Source organism: Balaenoptera borealis (assembly GCF_965194805.1).
Source record: "Balaenoptera borealis genome assembly, contig: HAP1_SCAFFOLD_1437, whole genome shotgun sequence".
In the NCBI taxonomy this organism is placed as follows: Eukaryota; Metazoa; Chordata; class Mammalia; order Artiodactyla; family Balaenopteridae; genus Balaenoptera; species Balaenoptera borealis.
This window is the reverse complement of record NW_028122786.1, coordinates 90,001-105,612: the sequence shown is the minus strand read 5'-3', so window position 1 is coordinate 105,612 and position 15,612 is coordinate 90,001. Positions and strand designations below refer to the sequence as shown.

Here is a 15,612-nt window from a genome sequence, read left to right as displayed (position 1 = left end):
AGCTGAAAGGGACAGTGTGTGATGTTCTCATTTCTGCCCATCGTTTTCAAAGGGAGGCTCTGGCCATTGCTCCTCGGGTAAAATGCAGAGGGAGTGCTTTTTAAGATGGGACTGTCAGTGTTGGGGACACTCCTTAATTACCAAAACGGAATCCCCTTCAGTTCCTCCAGCTGTGTTGTTTTGGCACAGAAGATGTGAGTAATAGGAACTGGAGCTAAGTTGGAGTGAAAAAACGCACCGGTCCCGCCGAATTTTCCATCGAAACAGTTGATTTGTGTTGTCTCTAGGAATTCTAAAGGGCGTACCGTTGCTTCCTAACCGGAGTCATTTGAGAGATCTACCTCTGTACGTTCAAATGATTAATTTTGAGACTTTGCTCATGTGTGCAGTAAACCCTTTAATTCCCTAAGACCTTCCTTTCCTCCATCTCCTACCCCATTAAGCCCGCTTCAGTTCATCTCCTGAATTTCTTTGGAATCTGTCAGCTCTCCCTCAACACCCTAATACTGAACTTGCCTGTGTGTTGTGATTAGGTCCTAACTGGTGTCCATATATCTTGTTTCCTTCCAATCCATTCTTCACACAAAAAACCTTCAAAGCAAGTTGGAACATTGCTCATAAACATCGCTCACAAGCATTGTTTTGAGAATAGAAAACACAGTGTTGGCCTTTAAGACTCTGCGTGGTCTAGAATCCTCTCTGCTTTAGCCCCATCTTGTGCCACTTTTGCCCTCACTTTCTATGCTTCAGATACACTGAATTAACCTTAGTTCTCACTCATCTGACAGAAGTCAGTTCAGATACTATTTTTCACTGTGATTCCTAGCATTAAGGAATTTGATTATCAGGTTTTGTATGAGGACTATTTCATCAGGGGTACAGAAGTTCTGGCCATCTCTGGTTTTGGATATCCCTTATTTGTTGAGACCTTTGCGTTGTTTGGTTGCCTTTTGTCTGTTTTCCAGATGGGAAAACAGGAACAAGGGAAGTATAGGTTATTACTAGGTGGGGTTGAACAAGTGGAGCAGCAAACTGCAAAGCAGAAAGAAGAGGGACGTACTATAGAGGGATATGACTTCCATTCTCAAGGCGCCTGCATCCTGTGCAGGGCGACAGCCTAACATAAAATGTGCCTAACAACAAATATATTGACTTCTTACTAAAAATCTCCAGTTCATAGAACCGAGGGGTTTGTACCTTCTCCTTTAAAAGTGATAGTCCTGGGACTTCCCCGGTGGTCCCGTGGTGAAGACTCTGCGCTTCCAATGCAGCAGGCGTGGGTTCAATCCCTGGTTGGGGAGCTAAGATCCCACATGCTGCGCAGCCAAAGAAATTTTTTTCAAACGTTATACTCCTGTATTATTGGCTTTAGTGGTTTAGATTTTGTTTTACTGTTAAGAAGATTTCAGTTTATTTACCGGGAACAAACAACACATAATGTAAAAATAGTTTCCCAGAAACGATTTCCATCATTCTCTTCCTCCCTTTCTCCCGCAGACTGGTGTTTCACCTTGACAAGTTCTCTGTCATTCCATAGGAAAGCTGTCTGGCTTGGAGGTTGCAATCCCAGGGAATTTTTCATCAGCGGGGAAGTCTCCATCACTACAGAGGAATCAAGGGAGAAGTCAGTCCCTGGTAAGTGAGATGCTCCCCCTAAACACCAACACAGCAGTCGTGTACCTTTCAAGGGGTTCAGGGGCAAGATGGGCAAGGCATTTCTACTAACTCTTCTTAAGGATCACGGACAGTGCCCTATGCTACGAGGTAAGCGGTGACTGCTGTAGTTCTTACTGGTGATCCTTTCCTGTCACTGATTCTCGGCTTTCTTTGTATTTCATAGGACTGTTGTCAGTCCAATACAAAATGAGTCTTATTTTTAAAAACCTGAAATGTTTTACAGAGCCTAGCATTCTCATATAGGGTCCTTTCCATTCTCCCCACTTTCCCGAGAGGCCAAGAACACTTCACACCATGAACTAGGAGAGGGGGTAGAGCCCTTTCTGATGAAATACATCAACAAAGACAGAGTCTTAGCCTGCTTGCTCTCTGGACAGGATCTCGGACCACAAGGTCTTCAATCCTGGTATAAATGAAGGAAGTGAGGACAGTTCAACTGGCACTCTGATAACAAGAGTTCTGAAACACCTTCCAAAGAGACTATAGCAGTAGATGAGGGAAGGGAGTGCTACAGTGTGGCAGTACAGGGGGAATGATCGGCTACAGCAGTGAAAAGTGTGGTACCGATTGGTGTGCTCTCGGGGTTCTTGTACATGTAGCATAGATGACCTCTGCAGTGGCCCTCCCACCTTCCCACCTGCATTAGGTGTTCTTTTTTTTTGTAATTTATGTTTATGTATTTATTTACTGTTTGAACTTATTTATTCTACGTATTTATTTTTTTGGCTGCACTGGGTCTCTCATTGCTGTGCACGGGCTTTCTCTAGTTGGCGGCTAGCGGGGGCTACTCTCGGTTGCGGTGTGCGGGCATCTCATCGCGGTGGCTTCTCTTGTTGCGGAGCATGGGCTGTAGGCACGTGGGCTTCGGTAGTTGAGGCTCACGGGCTCTAGAATGCAGGCTCCGTCGTTGTGGCACATGCGCTTAGTTGCTGCACGGCATGTGGGATCTTCGCAGACCAGGGCTCGAACCCGTGTCCCCTGCATTGGCAGGCGCCACCAGGGAAGCCCTAGGTGTTCTCATATAGAGTCTAAAAACAGAGAGCACTGAGAGAAGGTAGTGGTTATTAAAGGCTCAGGATCTAAATTCTACCGGCCTCTACACCCCTTCCCAGCTGTCGATTTGACCCCATTTTTGAATGCCGACCTCATTCTTCAACTTTCTCTGGCGTTTGTTATACTCACCTTGAAAACTTGTTTCTGTGATGCGTTGAGCAGACACAGGGTGGCAGACTGCAGAGGTGGAAGCTGGTGGTCGGATATTTGTGGGCTGAATCTCCTTCAGTCCCATTCCCATTTCTGGTTGCCCAGAGGCCCGACTTCCTGTGTATGACGCCGAGCCGTAGGATTGCGGGCAGGAGCCAAGTTCTCCATACAGTAAAGACCCCAGTGTGCCTTGGTTATAGTAATATACCTGGCTCCCTTCCTGGCAGGGAAGTGGCAGGCGGCTCTGCCCCTGATTTGGAATCTGAGATGGTGTTCCCTGAGCAAGGCTGGCAGAAAGCGATGGATGTAGAGGGACCATGTTCTTGGCGTCTGAAGTTTTATCATACTGGGCTGCCAGAGACATGGAGGAGGCAGCTGTGTGGCGGTCAGTGAGTGCCAGAGTAAAGTCTCCGAGTGAAGAAGAATTCTTTTCAGTGCTTGCTGTGATGTCCCACTCAAGAACACCTGGATAGGAAGCAGCTGAAGTGGAGATCTGGCTGTGGTCAGTAACTCCAGATAACATAGTCGTGCTAGAATGTTGGTAAAGGTAGGCACTACCCATGAGTGTCTGGAAAGGGGTACCGGTAGCCGATGCCGAACTGACGGCAGGGGCAGAGACTCTGGAGAAGTTGCAGACACTTCGTGTTAGGGAAGTTGCATTGCTCACCACAGGAGGAGAATGCTGCAGAGAATTTAGAGTTCCAAGTAGAGATGGATGTTGGAAATTTTCTGTAAGAACAAGAGGGTCATGAAAAACTCAGGGAGGTTGAGAAATTCTCACTACGTTTGAGGAACGGCATCATCTGAAGGTTCTTGCTATCAGGACACCTCTACTATCACTACTTCCTGAGAAACCCAAAATCAGACAGTTAATGATGGCTGTAAGGACTGAGCAGTTTTCCACTCTTCTCTATTAACTGCCTGTGCTCCCATCTTGGGCACAGACGGGCAGAAGAGCCAAGTGGTGTGGTTCAGAGATTGTTCTCTAGGCTGGAAGCAACCTTCTCCCTGCCCTGTCTTTCCCTTCAGCCTGCACTCGTATTGACTTCTATGCTATTTCCTAGACTGGAAGCATTTTAGAACTAGGAGGCCCTTAGAGAACTTCGATGTTCTCAGTCTCATTTCGTGAGTAAGGAAACTGAGGCTCAGAGAGGTCGGGTTGACTTGTTCAAGTTCTCTCATTATGTTAGTATCATTACCAGGTTTCAGAACCTAAGTATCCTGACTTCCTTGCCAGGACTCCACTCTGAGCATGATACTGCCAGAAAGCAGGAGAAATAGAACTTATAATATAGGCATTTTTTTTGTCCATTAGAAAACAGTACGGCTATTACCATGGTCGTCTTCAGTGTCTCCCTTTGCTTGTGCAGTTCCCACGCTATTACCTAGAGGTGACGTACAGCTCAGTCCAACTGGTGAATTGAAAGAGTCATTTTTGCCCTCTTCAAGCCCGGTTTCTCATCCTACCTCAAAATGATTACCCGAAAGTGGATTTCTTAAGTGCTTTTGGAAAGGGAAAAGTTATCTGATTACTTCAGATTCCTCACCTGTAAAGTGGTTATAACACCACCACCAATAATAATAGCAGTAATAATTAATAGATGAATAAGCTGATCTGTTGCGTATGATTTATATGGAGGAAGATACAATAAGTTCTAGAAAGACAAAGAAAAATCATGACAAGCATATTACGTTAACGAAAAAGAAATCCATAGATATTAATGAAAACTGGGGTATGTGGCAAGTATCGAAGCCTAATGAATTTACTAACAAATGGCATTCTGTACCATCCATGCAATATTATGAAAGTGAATTTTGCCCACTCTAGTTTAGTGAATACTATTAACCAGAAGACACGATGGAGGTGATAGAGGTGAATGAATTCCTAGCCAATGCATACAGACAGAGAAGGTATGTCAGTAAAAAATGCATAACAAGCAACAGAATGCAATAAATGTGCATGTATAGGTAGCCACAACACATATAGACAAGTATTTCAATGAAAACCGGTACGAAGCAGACAGCAAAATAATAAGTGTAAAAGAGTTTCATTATTGTGCTCCTTCATATTTTTACCCAGCAAGTAAGAGGTATTAAGCCTAGGAGAAATATATATTTCAATGAATATAGCTTATATAATAAGCAGAAAGGAAGCTTAAAATGTATCAGGAAGGTTTTTGGATTTATCCTAGAACTTAGATTAGTATCATCTTCAGCATCCAAGAAGATGGCATCCCAAAACCTCAAAAAACCATCATGCCTAGAATCCAATTAAAAAAGATTTTCAAATGTAAGAAAATCCACAGGACTCCACAATATGGTTTTCGATAAACGTGGATGTTTGTTTGTTTTGTTTCTTTGGCCGCGCCGCGTGGCCCTGGCCGTGAAAGCACCGAGTCCTAAGCACTGGACCGCCAGGGAATTCCCTAAGTGGGGGGAATTAGAGATGTGGGGCTTGACTTTTTCTTCTTCTTCTTCTTCTTCGGTAGCTAAGCTCTACAAGCGAACGATGGCTGTTGATCAATGTGCTCTCTGTGTTAGGAAGGAAATAACTGTAAAAATGAAAAGCAGCCTTGCCTTAGAACCTACATATCACACCAAGGAAAATAGTCCTTCTGATTCAATTTAGAAGATATCACTTAAAATGTTGAATTGGTGAAATGTCTACCTAGTTTAAAAATTAGAAAGAATAAAACACTGAAAAGCAGCCCCCTAGATAACCACTGTGGTTGCTTGTTTATAGGAGGCATCATTTCTAAAACGTATTTCTAAAATGTTTATATTCAAAACTGTCAAGTGGCCAACTGTATTCAGAGAGGCAATAAAAGAAAGAAAACGGAGTATGACTTTTCTGATAAGCTGCCTTTCCTGGTGATCCCCTGTTCTGGCCTTACTTTCCTTCTTAGTCTATTAATGTAAGGGTTTGCTACCATCAACTTGGTTTTGCCCTGCTCTGAGCAGGTTTCCCTCTGTGCTGTTTCTGCTTTAATTGAAAATCTTTGGTTCCCATCAGCATTCCATTGCAAACTCCGTTTTTCTTGAGAGCTCCTCTATGCTTTCCCTCTTCATTCTTACATTTTCTCCCATCTCTTGGTGCCTGTTGGCCTGTGCTAATGAAAACCATCCTAAACTTCCTTACGCTCGACTCTGTGCCTCCCTGTAGAGCCCAGTACTCTCCATCCTCTCTCCCTATTCTCTCTTTTCAACTAGTCGAAATCCTAGTGGAGGGAGACCATTAGAGATGAAACATCTTGGTATATATTGCTAGTTTTCTATGTCCCCTGGCTTTTCTGTGTTTCTGTTGAAACACTCTTGAGAAGTGTCTGATTTCGTTTTCTACATGGGTACCCTTTAAGGCTCAATACTGGAAAAGAAGGGGATCAGAGTGATCAACCCAACGTGGTATCCTAACGTAACAGTTAAGGAAAGCAACAGGCTTTGTGAGACAGCCAGTGATTTGTCCAAAGTCACACAGATAGTAAACGTCAAAGTCAAAAGTGAAATTAGGTCTCCAGACTTGTAGTTCAATACTTTCCCTCATTATTCCATGCTATTTTGAATCTCCTACTCAATTTAGGGGCAAAAGAAATCGAACGCAAAACTTTCCAACGTTTCTTTTCTTACCTGACATGGTCAGAGAAGAGGAAGCATCCACTGCAGGTACAAGGGATGAGGAGACAACACTAGAGGATGTCTGAGTGGCTGCAGCTGAACGGCGCACGTGTCCAGTACAGAGGTCACTGGTTACTGGTCCAAACAGCTCCACGGAAACCCCAAGGCTCTACCAAGTGGTAGTAGGTTTGGTAGGAGAGTGATGTCACAAAGCAGGCAGTTGAAAGGTATGAGAGAGCCAATAGGGAGGTCCGATCCCCAACAGGAAGGCGGGCTTGGGTGAAGAGAGTGTAGGAGAGCTAAAACAACACCTGAGTTTCTGAGCTCTGGGGAGGAAATCCTAGAAGACAGATTTACCTCCCCCAGGCTCTTCCATTAGGGAAATCATTGCCACATTTCTTACAGACGTTCATTAATACACTGAACTAAGAGTTACTTATATTCTACAGAGTATTCTATTTTATGTATCATATACTTAGAGCTATATAGATCTTCTTTAATTAATAATCCTTAGGAAGGAAAGAGCCATCTAGTTTGAACTATTACAGTTGTTCTGAAATCATATGTGTCTAATGAGTGAACTGATAGCAGCTTTTAAGGAGCCAAAGTAGGGATTAAGAAGCTCTCTTTGTAACTTGGTTCAAGAGTAGGGTGAAGTTTGTTGAGTGTACCTTGTGGAGAATGTTGTGGTCCAAGGCTCTTCTCTTTTAGTTTCTTCTCCTTGACTCCTACCTTCCTTGGGCTGGGCTAGGCTGGGGGCCAGGTTGGACTTGCGACTTAACATTTCTCTTCCGCTTTCTCTTTTTTTTTTTTCTTCCATTATGGGCATTGCTTCGAGGACAAGCCTTGATCTTGCATTGGACGTTACTTCCTGTCAACTTCCAGCAGCAGGAGTCTTCTTTTCAGTGCTTGATGCTTCACGAAATAGACTCTGCCCGTTGGCAGCAAATACCAGAGAGCTAGGAGACAGAGCTGGTTGCAGACCTTTCCTCTTCCAGCCTTTGGTTGCAATTGTTTGGCCCATAATTTGCTAGCTCTAGTTCCTTGGGCCACACAGGTATCCTGCCATCTCCAGCTCTTGTTATATGTGAGAGACATTCTGAACACTGTCCCTTTTTCTTTGCACAGAAGTATATACAGTGTGGCAGTTACTGTAATCTCCTCCGCCTTGCAAACAGCCACTCTAGAATCTTGGACCTCTAGGACTCTCTGTCTTGCATGCTTGGGGGCAAGGCCAAGCAAAATGAAGAGGAGAATAATTAGAGAAAGAGGAGGACGTTGGTGGAGAATTGGGAGCAGGTAAGGTGAAAGGGCACAGGAGAAAAGAGATGCATGTAGACTTTTTGGTTTCTGTGGGAAACAGGTTGACACACTTGGGCCTCATTTGGTATTAACAGAACAGAGAGTTAAAGATCTAAGTAGCTAGATAGTGTGCAGCAACTGCCATGAAGTCTGTACACTGAAGAGAACAGTCTCACATCTAGTTTTCATTTTGTTTTATGTCATAGTACCTTATTTATAGCATTCACTGGTGTGTTTGTAGAATACAGATGTTTTCAAATGCTCTGGTTTTGTCTACATGGTTATCTCCTTGTCCTGTTTGTAAGGAATCCAACATTGTAAGACATATTGCATGTTTTTCTCTTGACGATTGTTGACCTTGAAGCGTCATGAACTAACTTGAGCTGTTGGATTCTGTGGAGAAACGTTCAAAAGGGTCTGTGAAAAAGGCACTGTGGTGAGTCGCATTATGCACCCGAGCGTAAGGAGCAGATATCTGCCACCAGCCCAGCTTGGCCTGGATTGCCTCTGTTTTAGTTCCCCTGGTTAGTGCTTTTCTCCCTAACCACTCTTGTGACTGTGATAATGTGAGTAAGGGCGGAGTTGCTAATGATCTATGTGTGAGGTAAGCTGGTTTGAGGGAGGAAATCTATGGACCTAGTCATTTTCCTTGGTGGTAAGCTTTCAGGGGTGCAGAGATGGATCTTCCTGGGGCCTTTTCTGGTCCCAGGAAGATATCGCATAGATGGGACCTCCCAAGACACACATTGAATCTTTAGGCCTGTTTTTCCTATTATGAGGTACGAACGAGTTTCTTCACTGATGGGGATGATGCTTATCTGAGAAGAAATTGTGAAAGGTGGTGTAGTGTAGAGGTGTGGCTTAAGCTTTTAAGTTTTCCTCCAGGTTTTTCCCCTAAGCTTCCTACTTCGGACGGCCTACTTACATGATACTAGTAGGTGATGTCCGGCTAACAACTTCCTAAATATACCTGCAAGCCAGATCAGTGTCTCTTTTCTCTGTATTCCCATGGAAATCAAGAGTCCCGCCGAATTTTCCATCGAAACAGTTGATTTGTGTTGTCTCTAGGAATTCTAAAGGGCGTACCGTTGCTTCCTAACCGGTGTCATTTGGGAGATCCGCCTCTGTACGTTCAAATGATTAATTTTGAGACTTTGCTCATGTGTGCAGTAAACCCTTGAATTCCCTAAGACCTTCCTTTCCTCCATCTCCTACCCCATTAAGCCCGCTTCAGTTCATCTCCTGAATTTCTTTGGAATCTGTCAGCCAGCTCTTCCTCAACTTCCTAATACTGAACTTGCCTGTCTGTTGCGATTAGGTCCTAACTGGTGTCCATATATCTTGTTTCCTTCCAATCCACTCTTCACACAAGAAACCTTCAAAGCAAGTTGGAACGTTGCTCATAAACATCGCTCACAAGCATTGTTTTGAGAATAGAAAACACACTGTTGGCCTTTAAGACTCTGCGTGGTCTAGAATCCTCTCTGCTTCTCTAGCCCCATCTTGTGCCACTTTTGCCCTCACTTTCTATGCTTCAGATACACTGAATTAACCTTAGTTCTCACTCATCTGACAGAAGTCAGTTCAGATACTATTTTTCACTGTGATTCCTAGCATTAAGGAATTTGATTATCAGGTTTTGTATGAGGACTATTTCATCAGGGGTACAGAAGTTCTGGCCATCTCTGGTTTTGGATATCCCTTATTTGTTGAGACCTTTGCGTTGTTTGGTTGCCTTTTGTCTGTTTTCCAGATGGGAAAACAGGAACAAGGGAAGTATAGGTTATTACTAGGTGGGGTTGAACAAGTGGAGCAGCAAACTGCAAAGCAGAAAGAAGAGGGACGTACTATAGAGGGATATGACTTCCATTCTCAAGGCGCCTGCATCCTGTGCAGGGAGACAGCCTAACATAAAATGTGCCTAACAACAAATATATTGACTTCTTACTAAAAATCTCCAGTTCATAGAACCGAGGGGTTTGTACCTTCTCCTTTAAAAGTGATAGTCCTGGGACTTCCCCGGTGGTCCCGTGGTGAAGACTCTGCGCTTCCAATGCAGCAGGCGTGGGTTCAATCCCTGGTTGGGGAGCTAAGATCCCACATGCTGCGCAGCCAAAGAAATTTTTTTCGAACGTTATACTCCTGTATTGTTGGCTTTAGTGGTTTAGATTTTGTTGTACTGTTAAGAAGATTTCAGTTTATTTACCGGGAACAAACAACACATAATGTAAAAATAGTTTCCCAGAAACGATTTCCATCATTCTCTTCCTCCCTTTCTCCCGCAGACTGGTGTTTCACCTTGACAAGTTCTCTGTCATTCCATAGGAAAGCTGTCTGGCTTGGAGGTTGCAATCCCAGGGAATTTTTCATCAGCGGGGAAGTCTCCATCACTACAGAGGAATCAAGGGAGAAGTCAGTCCCTGGTAAGTGAGATGCTCCCCCTAAACACCAACACAGCAGTCGTGTACCTTTCAAGGGGTTCAGGGGCAAGATGGGCAAGGCATTTCTACTAACTCTTCTTAAGGATCACGGACAGTGCCCTATGCTACGAGGTAAGCGGTGACTGCTGTAGTTCTTACTGGTGATCCTTTCCTGTCACTGATTCTCGGCTTTCTTTGTATTTCATAGGACTGTTGTCAGTCCAATACAAAATGAGTCTTATTTTTAAAAACCTGAAATGTTTTACAGAGCCTAGCATTCTCATATAGGGTCCTTTCCATTCTCCCCACTTTCCCGAGAGGCCAAGAACACTTCACACCATGAACTAGGAGAGGGGGTAGAGCCCTTTCTGATGAAATACATCAACAAAGACAGAGCCTTAGCCTGCTTGCTCTCTGGACAGGATCTCGGACCACAAGGTCTTCAATCCTGGTATAAATGAAGGAAGTGAGGACAGTTCAACTGGCACTCTGATAACAAGAGTTCGGAAACACCTTCCAAAGAGACTATAGCAGTAGATGAGGGAAGGGAGTGCTACAGTGTGGCAGTACAGGGGGAATGATCGGCTACAGCAGTGAAAAGTGTGGTACCGATTGGTGTGCTCTCGGGGTTCTTGTACATGTAGCATAGATGACCTCTGCAGTGGCCCTCCCACCTTCCCACCTGCATTAGGTGTTCTTTTTTTTTGTAATTTATGTTTATGTATTTATTTACTGTTTGAACTTATTTATTCTACGTATTTATTTTTTTGGCTGCACTGGGTCTCTCATTGCTGTGCACGGGCTTTCTCTAGTTGGCGGCTAGCGGGGGCTACTCTCGGTTGCGGTGTGCGGGCATCTCATCGCGGTGGCTTCTCTTGTTGCGGAGCATGGGCTGTAGGCACGTGGGCTTCGGTAGTTGAGGCTCACGGGCTCTAGAATGCAGGCTCCGTCGTTGTGGCACATGCGCTTAGTTGCTGCACGGCATGTGGGATCTTCGCAGACCAGGGCTCGAACCCGTGTCCCCTGCATTGGCAGGCGCCACCAGGGAAGCCCTAGGTGTTCTCATATAGAGTCTAAAAACAGAGAGCACTGAGAGAAGGTAGTGGTTATTAAAGGCTCAGGATCTAAATTCTACCGGCCTCTACACCCCTTCCCAGCTGTCGATTTGACCCCATTTTTGAATGCCGACCTCATTCTTCAACTTTCTCTGGCGTTTGTTATACTCACCTTGAAAACTTGTTTCTGTGATGCGTTGAGCAGACACAGGGTGGCAGACTGCAGAGGTGGAAGCTGGTGGTCGGATATTTGTGGGCTGAATCTCCTTCAGTCCCATTCCCATTTCTGGTTGCCCAGAGGCCCGACTTCCTGTGTATGACGCCGAGCCGTAGGATTGCGGGCAGGAGCCAAGTTCTCCATACAGTAAAGACCCCAGTGTGCCTTGGTTATAGTAATATACCTGGCTCCCTTCCTGGCAGGGAAGTGGCAGGCGGCTCTGCCCCTGATTTGGAATCTGAGATGGTGTTCCCTGAGCAAGGCTGGCAGAAAGCGATGGATGTAGAGGGACCATGTTCTTGGCGTCTGAAGTTTTATCATACTGGGCTGCCAGAGACATGGAGGAGGCAGCTGTGTGGCGGTCAGTGAGTGCCAGAGTAAAGTCTCCGAGTGAAGAAGAATTCTTTTCAGTGCTTGCTGTGATGTCCCACTCAAGAACACCTGGATAGGAAGCAGCTGAAGTGGAGATCTGGCTGTGGTCAGTAACTCCAGATAACATAGTCGTGCTAGAATGTTGGTAAAGGTAGGCACTACCCATGAGTGTCTGGAAAGGGGTACCAGTAGCCGATGCCGAACTGACGGCAGGGGCAGAGACTCTGGAGAAGTTGCAGACACTTCGTGTTAGGGAAGTTGCATTGCTCACCACAGGAGGAGAATGCTGCAGAGAATCTAGAGTTCCAAGTAGAGATGGATGTTGGAAATTTTCTGTAAGAACAAGAGGGTCATGAAAAACTCAGGGAGGTTGAGAAATTCTCACTACGTTTGAGGAACGGCATCATCTGAAGGTTCTTGCTATCAGGACACCTCTACTATCACTACTTCCTGAGAAACCCAAAATCAGACAGTTAATGATGGCTGTAAGGACTGAGCAGTTTTCCACTCTTCTCTATTAACTGCCTGTGCTCCCATCTTGGGCACAGACGGGCAGAAGAGCCAAGTGGTATGGTTCAGAGATTGTTCTCTAGGCTGGAAGCAACCTTCTCCCTGCCCTGTCTTTCCCTTCAGCCTGCACTCGTATTGACTTCTATGCTATTTCCTAGACTGGAAGCATTTTAGAACTAGGAGGCCCTTAGAGAACTTCGATGTTCTCAGTCTCATTTCGTGAGTAAGGAAACTGAGGCTCAGAGAGGTCAGGTTGACTTGTTCAAGTTCTCTCATTATGTTAGTATCATTACCAGGTTTCAGAACCTAAGTATCCTGACTTCCTTGCCAGGACTCCACTCTGAGCATGATACTGCCAGAAAGCAGGAGAAATAGAACTTATAATATAGGCATTTTTTTTGTCCATTAGAAAACAGTACGGCTATTACCATGGTCGTCTTCAGTGTCTCCCTTTGCTTGTGCAGTTCCCACGCTATTACCTAGAGGTGACGTACAGCTCAGTCCAACTGGTGAATTGAAAGAGTCATTTTTGCCCTCTTCAAGCCCGGTTTCTCATCCTACCTCAAAATGATTACCCGAAAGTGGATTTCTTAAGTGCTTTTGGAAAGGGAAAAGTTATCTGATTACTTCAGATTCCTCACCTGTAAAGTGGTTATAACACCACCACCAATAATAATAGCAGTAATAATTAATAGATGAATAAGCTGATCTGTTGCGTATGATTTATATGGAGGAAGATACAATAAGTTCTAGAAAGACAAAGAAAAATCATGACAAGCATATTACGTTAACGAAAAAGAAATCCATAGATATTAATGAAAACTGGGGTATGTGGCAAGTATCGAAGCCTAATGAATTTACTAACAAATGGCATTCTGTACCATCCATGCAATATTATGAAAGTGAATTTTGCCCACTCTAGTTTAGTGAATACTATTAACCAGAAGACACGATGGAGGTGATAGAGGTGAATGAATTCCTAGCCAATGCATACAGACAGAGAAGGTATGTCAGTAAAAAATGCATAACAAGCAACAGAATGCAATAAATGTGCATGTATAGGTAGCCACAACACATATAGACAAGTATTTCAATGAAAACCGGTACGAAGCAGACAGCAAAATAATAAGTGTAAAAGAGTTTCATTATTGTGCTCCTTCATATTTTTACCCAGCAAGTAAGAGGTATTAAGCCTAGGAGAAATATATATTTCAATGAATATAGCTTATATAATAAGCAGAAAGGAAGCTTAAAATGTATCAGGAAGGTTTTTGGATTTATCCTAGAACTTAGATTAGAATCATCTTCAGCATCCAAGAAGATGGCATCCCAAAACCTCAAAAAACCATCATGCCTAGAATCCAATTAAAAAAGATTTTCAAATGTAAGAAAATCCACAGGACTCCACAATATGGTTTTCGATAAACGTGGATGTTTGTTTGTTTTGTTTCTTTGGCCGCGCCGCGTGGCCCTGGCCGTGAAAGCACCGAGTCCTAAGCACTGGACCGCCAGGGAATTCCCTAAGTGGGGGGAATTAGAGATGTGGGGCTTGACTTTTTCTTCTTCTTCTTCTTCTTCGGTAGCTAAGCTCTACAAGCGAACGATGGCTGTTGATCAATGTGCTCTCTGTGTTAGGAAGGAAATAACTGTAAAAATGAAAAGCAGCCTTGCCTTAGAACCTACATATCACACCAAGGAAAATAGTCCTTCTGATTCAATTTAGAAGATATCACTTAAAATGTTGAATTGGTGAAATGTCTACCTAGTTTAAAAATTAGAAAGAATAAAACACTGAAAAGCAGCCCCCTAGATAACCACTGTGGTTGCTTGTTTATAGGAGGCATCATTTCTAAAACGTATTTCTAAAATGTTTATATTCAAAACTGTCAAGTGGCCAACTGTATTCAGAGAGGCAATAAAAGAAAGAAAACGGAGTATGACTTTTCTGATAAGCTGCCTTTCCTGGTGATCCCCTGTTCTGGCCTTACTTTCCTTCTTAGTCTATTAATGTAAGGGTTTGCTACCATCAACTTGGTTTTGCCCTGCTCTGAGCAGGTTTCCCTCTGTGCTGTTTCTGCTTTAATTGAAAATCTTTGGTTCCCATCAGCATTCCATTGCAAACTCCGTTTTTCTTGAGAGCTCCTCTATGCTTTCCCTCTTCATTCTTACATTTTCTCCCATCTCTTGGTGCCTGTTGGCCTGTGCTAATGAAAACCATCCTAAACTTCCTTACGCTCGACTCTGTGCCTCCCTGTAGAGCCCAGTACTCTCCATCCTCTCTCCCTATTCTCTCTTTTCAACTAGTCGAAATCCTAGTGGAGGGAGACCATTAGAGATGAAACATCTTGGTATATATTGCTAGTTTTCTATGTCCCCTGGCTTTTCTGTGTTTCTGTTGAAACACTCTTGAGAAGTGTCTGATTTCGTTTTCTACATGGGTACCCTTTAAGGCTCAATACTGGAAAAGAAGGGGATCAGAGTGATCAACCCAACGTGGTATCCTAACGTAACAGTTAAGGAAAGCAACAGGCTTTGTGAGACAGCCAGTGATTTGTCCAAAGTCACACAGATAGTAAACGTCAAAGTCAAAAGTGAAATTAGGTCTCCAGACTTGTAGTTCAATACTTTCCCTCATTATTCCATGCTATTTTGAATCTCCTACTCAATTTAGGGGCAAAAGAAATCGAACGCAAAACTTTCCAACGTTTCTTTTCTTACCTGACATGGTCAGAGAAGAGGAAGCATCCACTGCAGGTACAAGGGATGAGGAGACAACACTAGAGGATGTCTGAGTGGCTGCAGCTGAACGGCGCACGTGTCCAGTACAGAGGTCACTGGTTACTGGTCCAAACAGCTCCACGGAAACCCCAAGGCTCTACCAAGTGGTAGTAGGTTTGGTAGGAGAGTGATGTCACAAAGCAGGCAGTTGAAAGGTATGAGAGAGCCAATAGGGAGGTCCGATCCCCAACAGGAAGGCGGGCTTGGGTGAAGAGAGTGTAGGAGAGCTAAAACAACACCTGAGTTTCTGAGCTCTGGGGAGGAAATCCTAGAAGACAGATTTACCTCCCCCAGGCTCTTCCATTAGGGAAATCATTGCCACATTTCTTACAGACGTTCATTAATACACTGAACTAAGAGTTACTTATATTCTACAGAGTATTCTATTTTATGTATCATATACTTAGAGCTATATAGATCTTCTTTAATTAATAATCCTTAGGAAGGAAAGAGCCATCTAGTTTGA

General features: G+C 44.0%; 1 protein-coding gene across 1 annotated transcript in view; it reads left to right on the top strand.

Annotated features, from left to right (window-relative positions):
* LOC309622060 (uncharacterized protein) overlaps positions 1 to 15,612 on the top strand; it is a 72,258-nt gene that overhangs the window by 10,606 nt on the left and 46,040 nt on the right. Inside the window, exons 2-3 of the mRNA XM_082409250.1 lie at positions 1,498 to 1,635; positions 10,080 to 10,217. Coding sequence (XP_082265376.1) covers positions 1,498 to 1,635; positions 10,080 to 10,217 — 276 coding nt within the window. The remainder of the gene's footprint in view (positions 1 to 1,497; positions 1,636 to 10,079; positions 10,218 to 15,612) is intronic.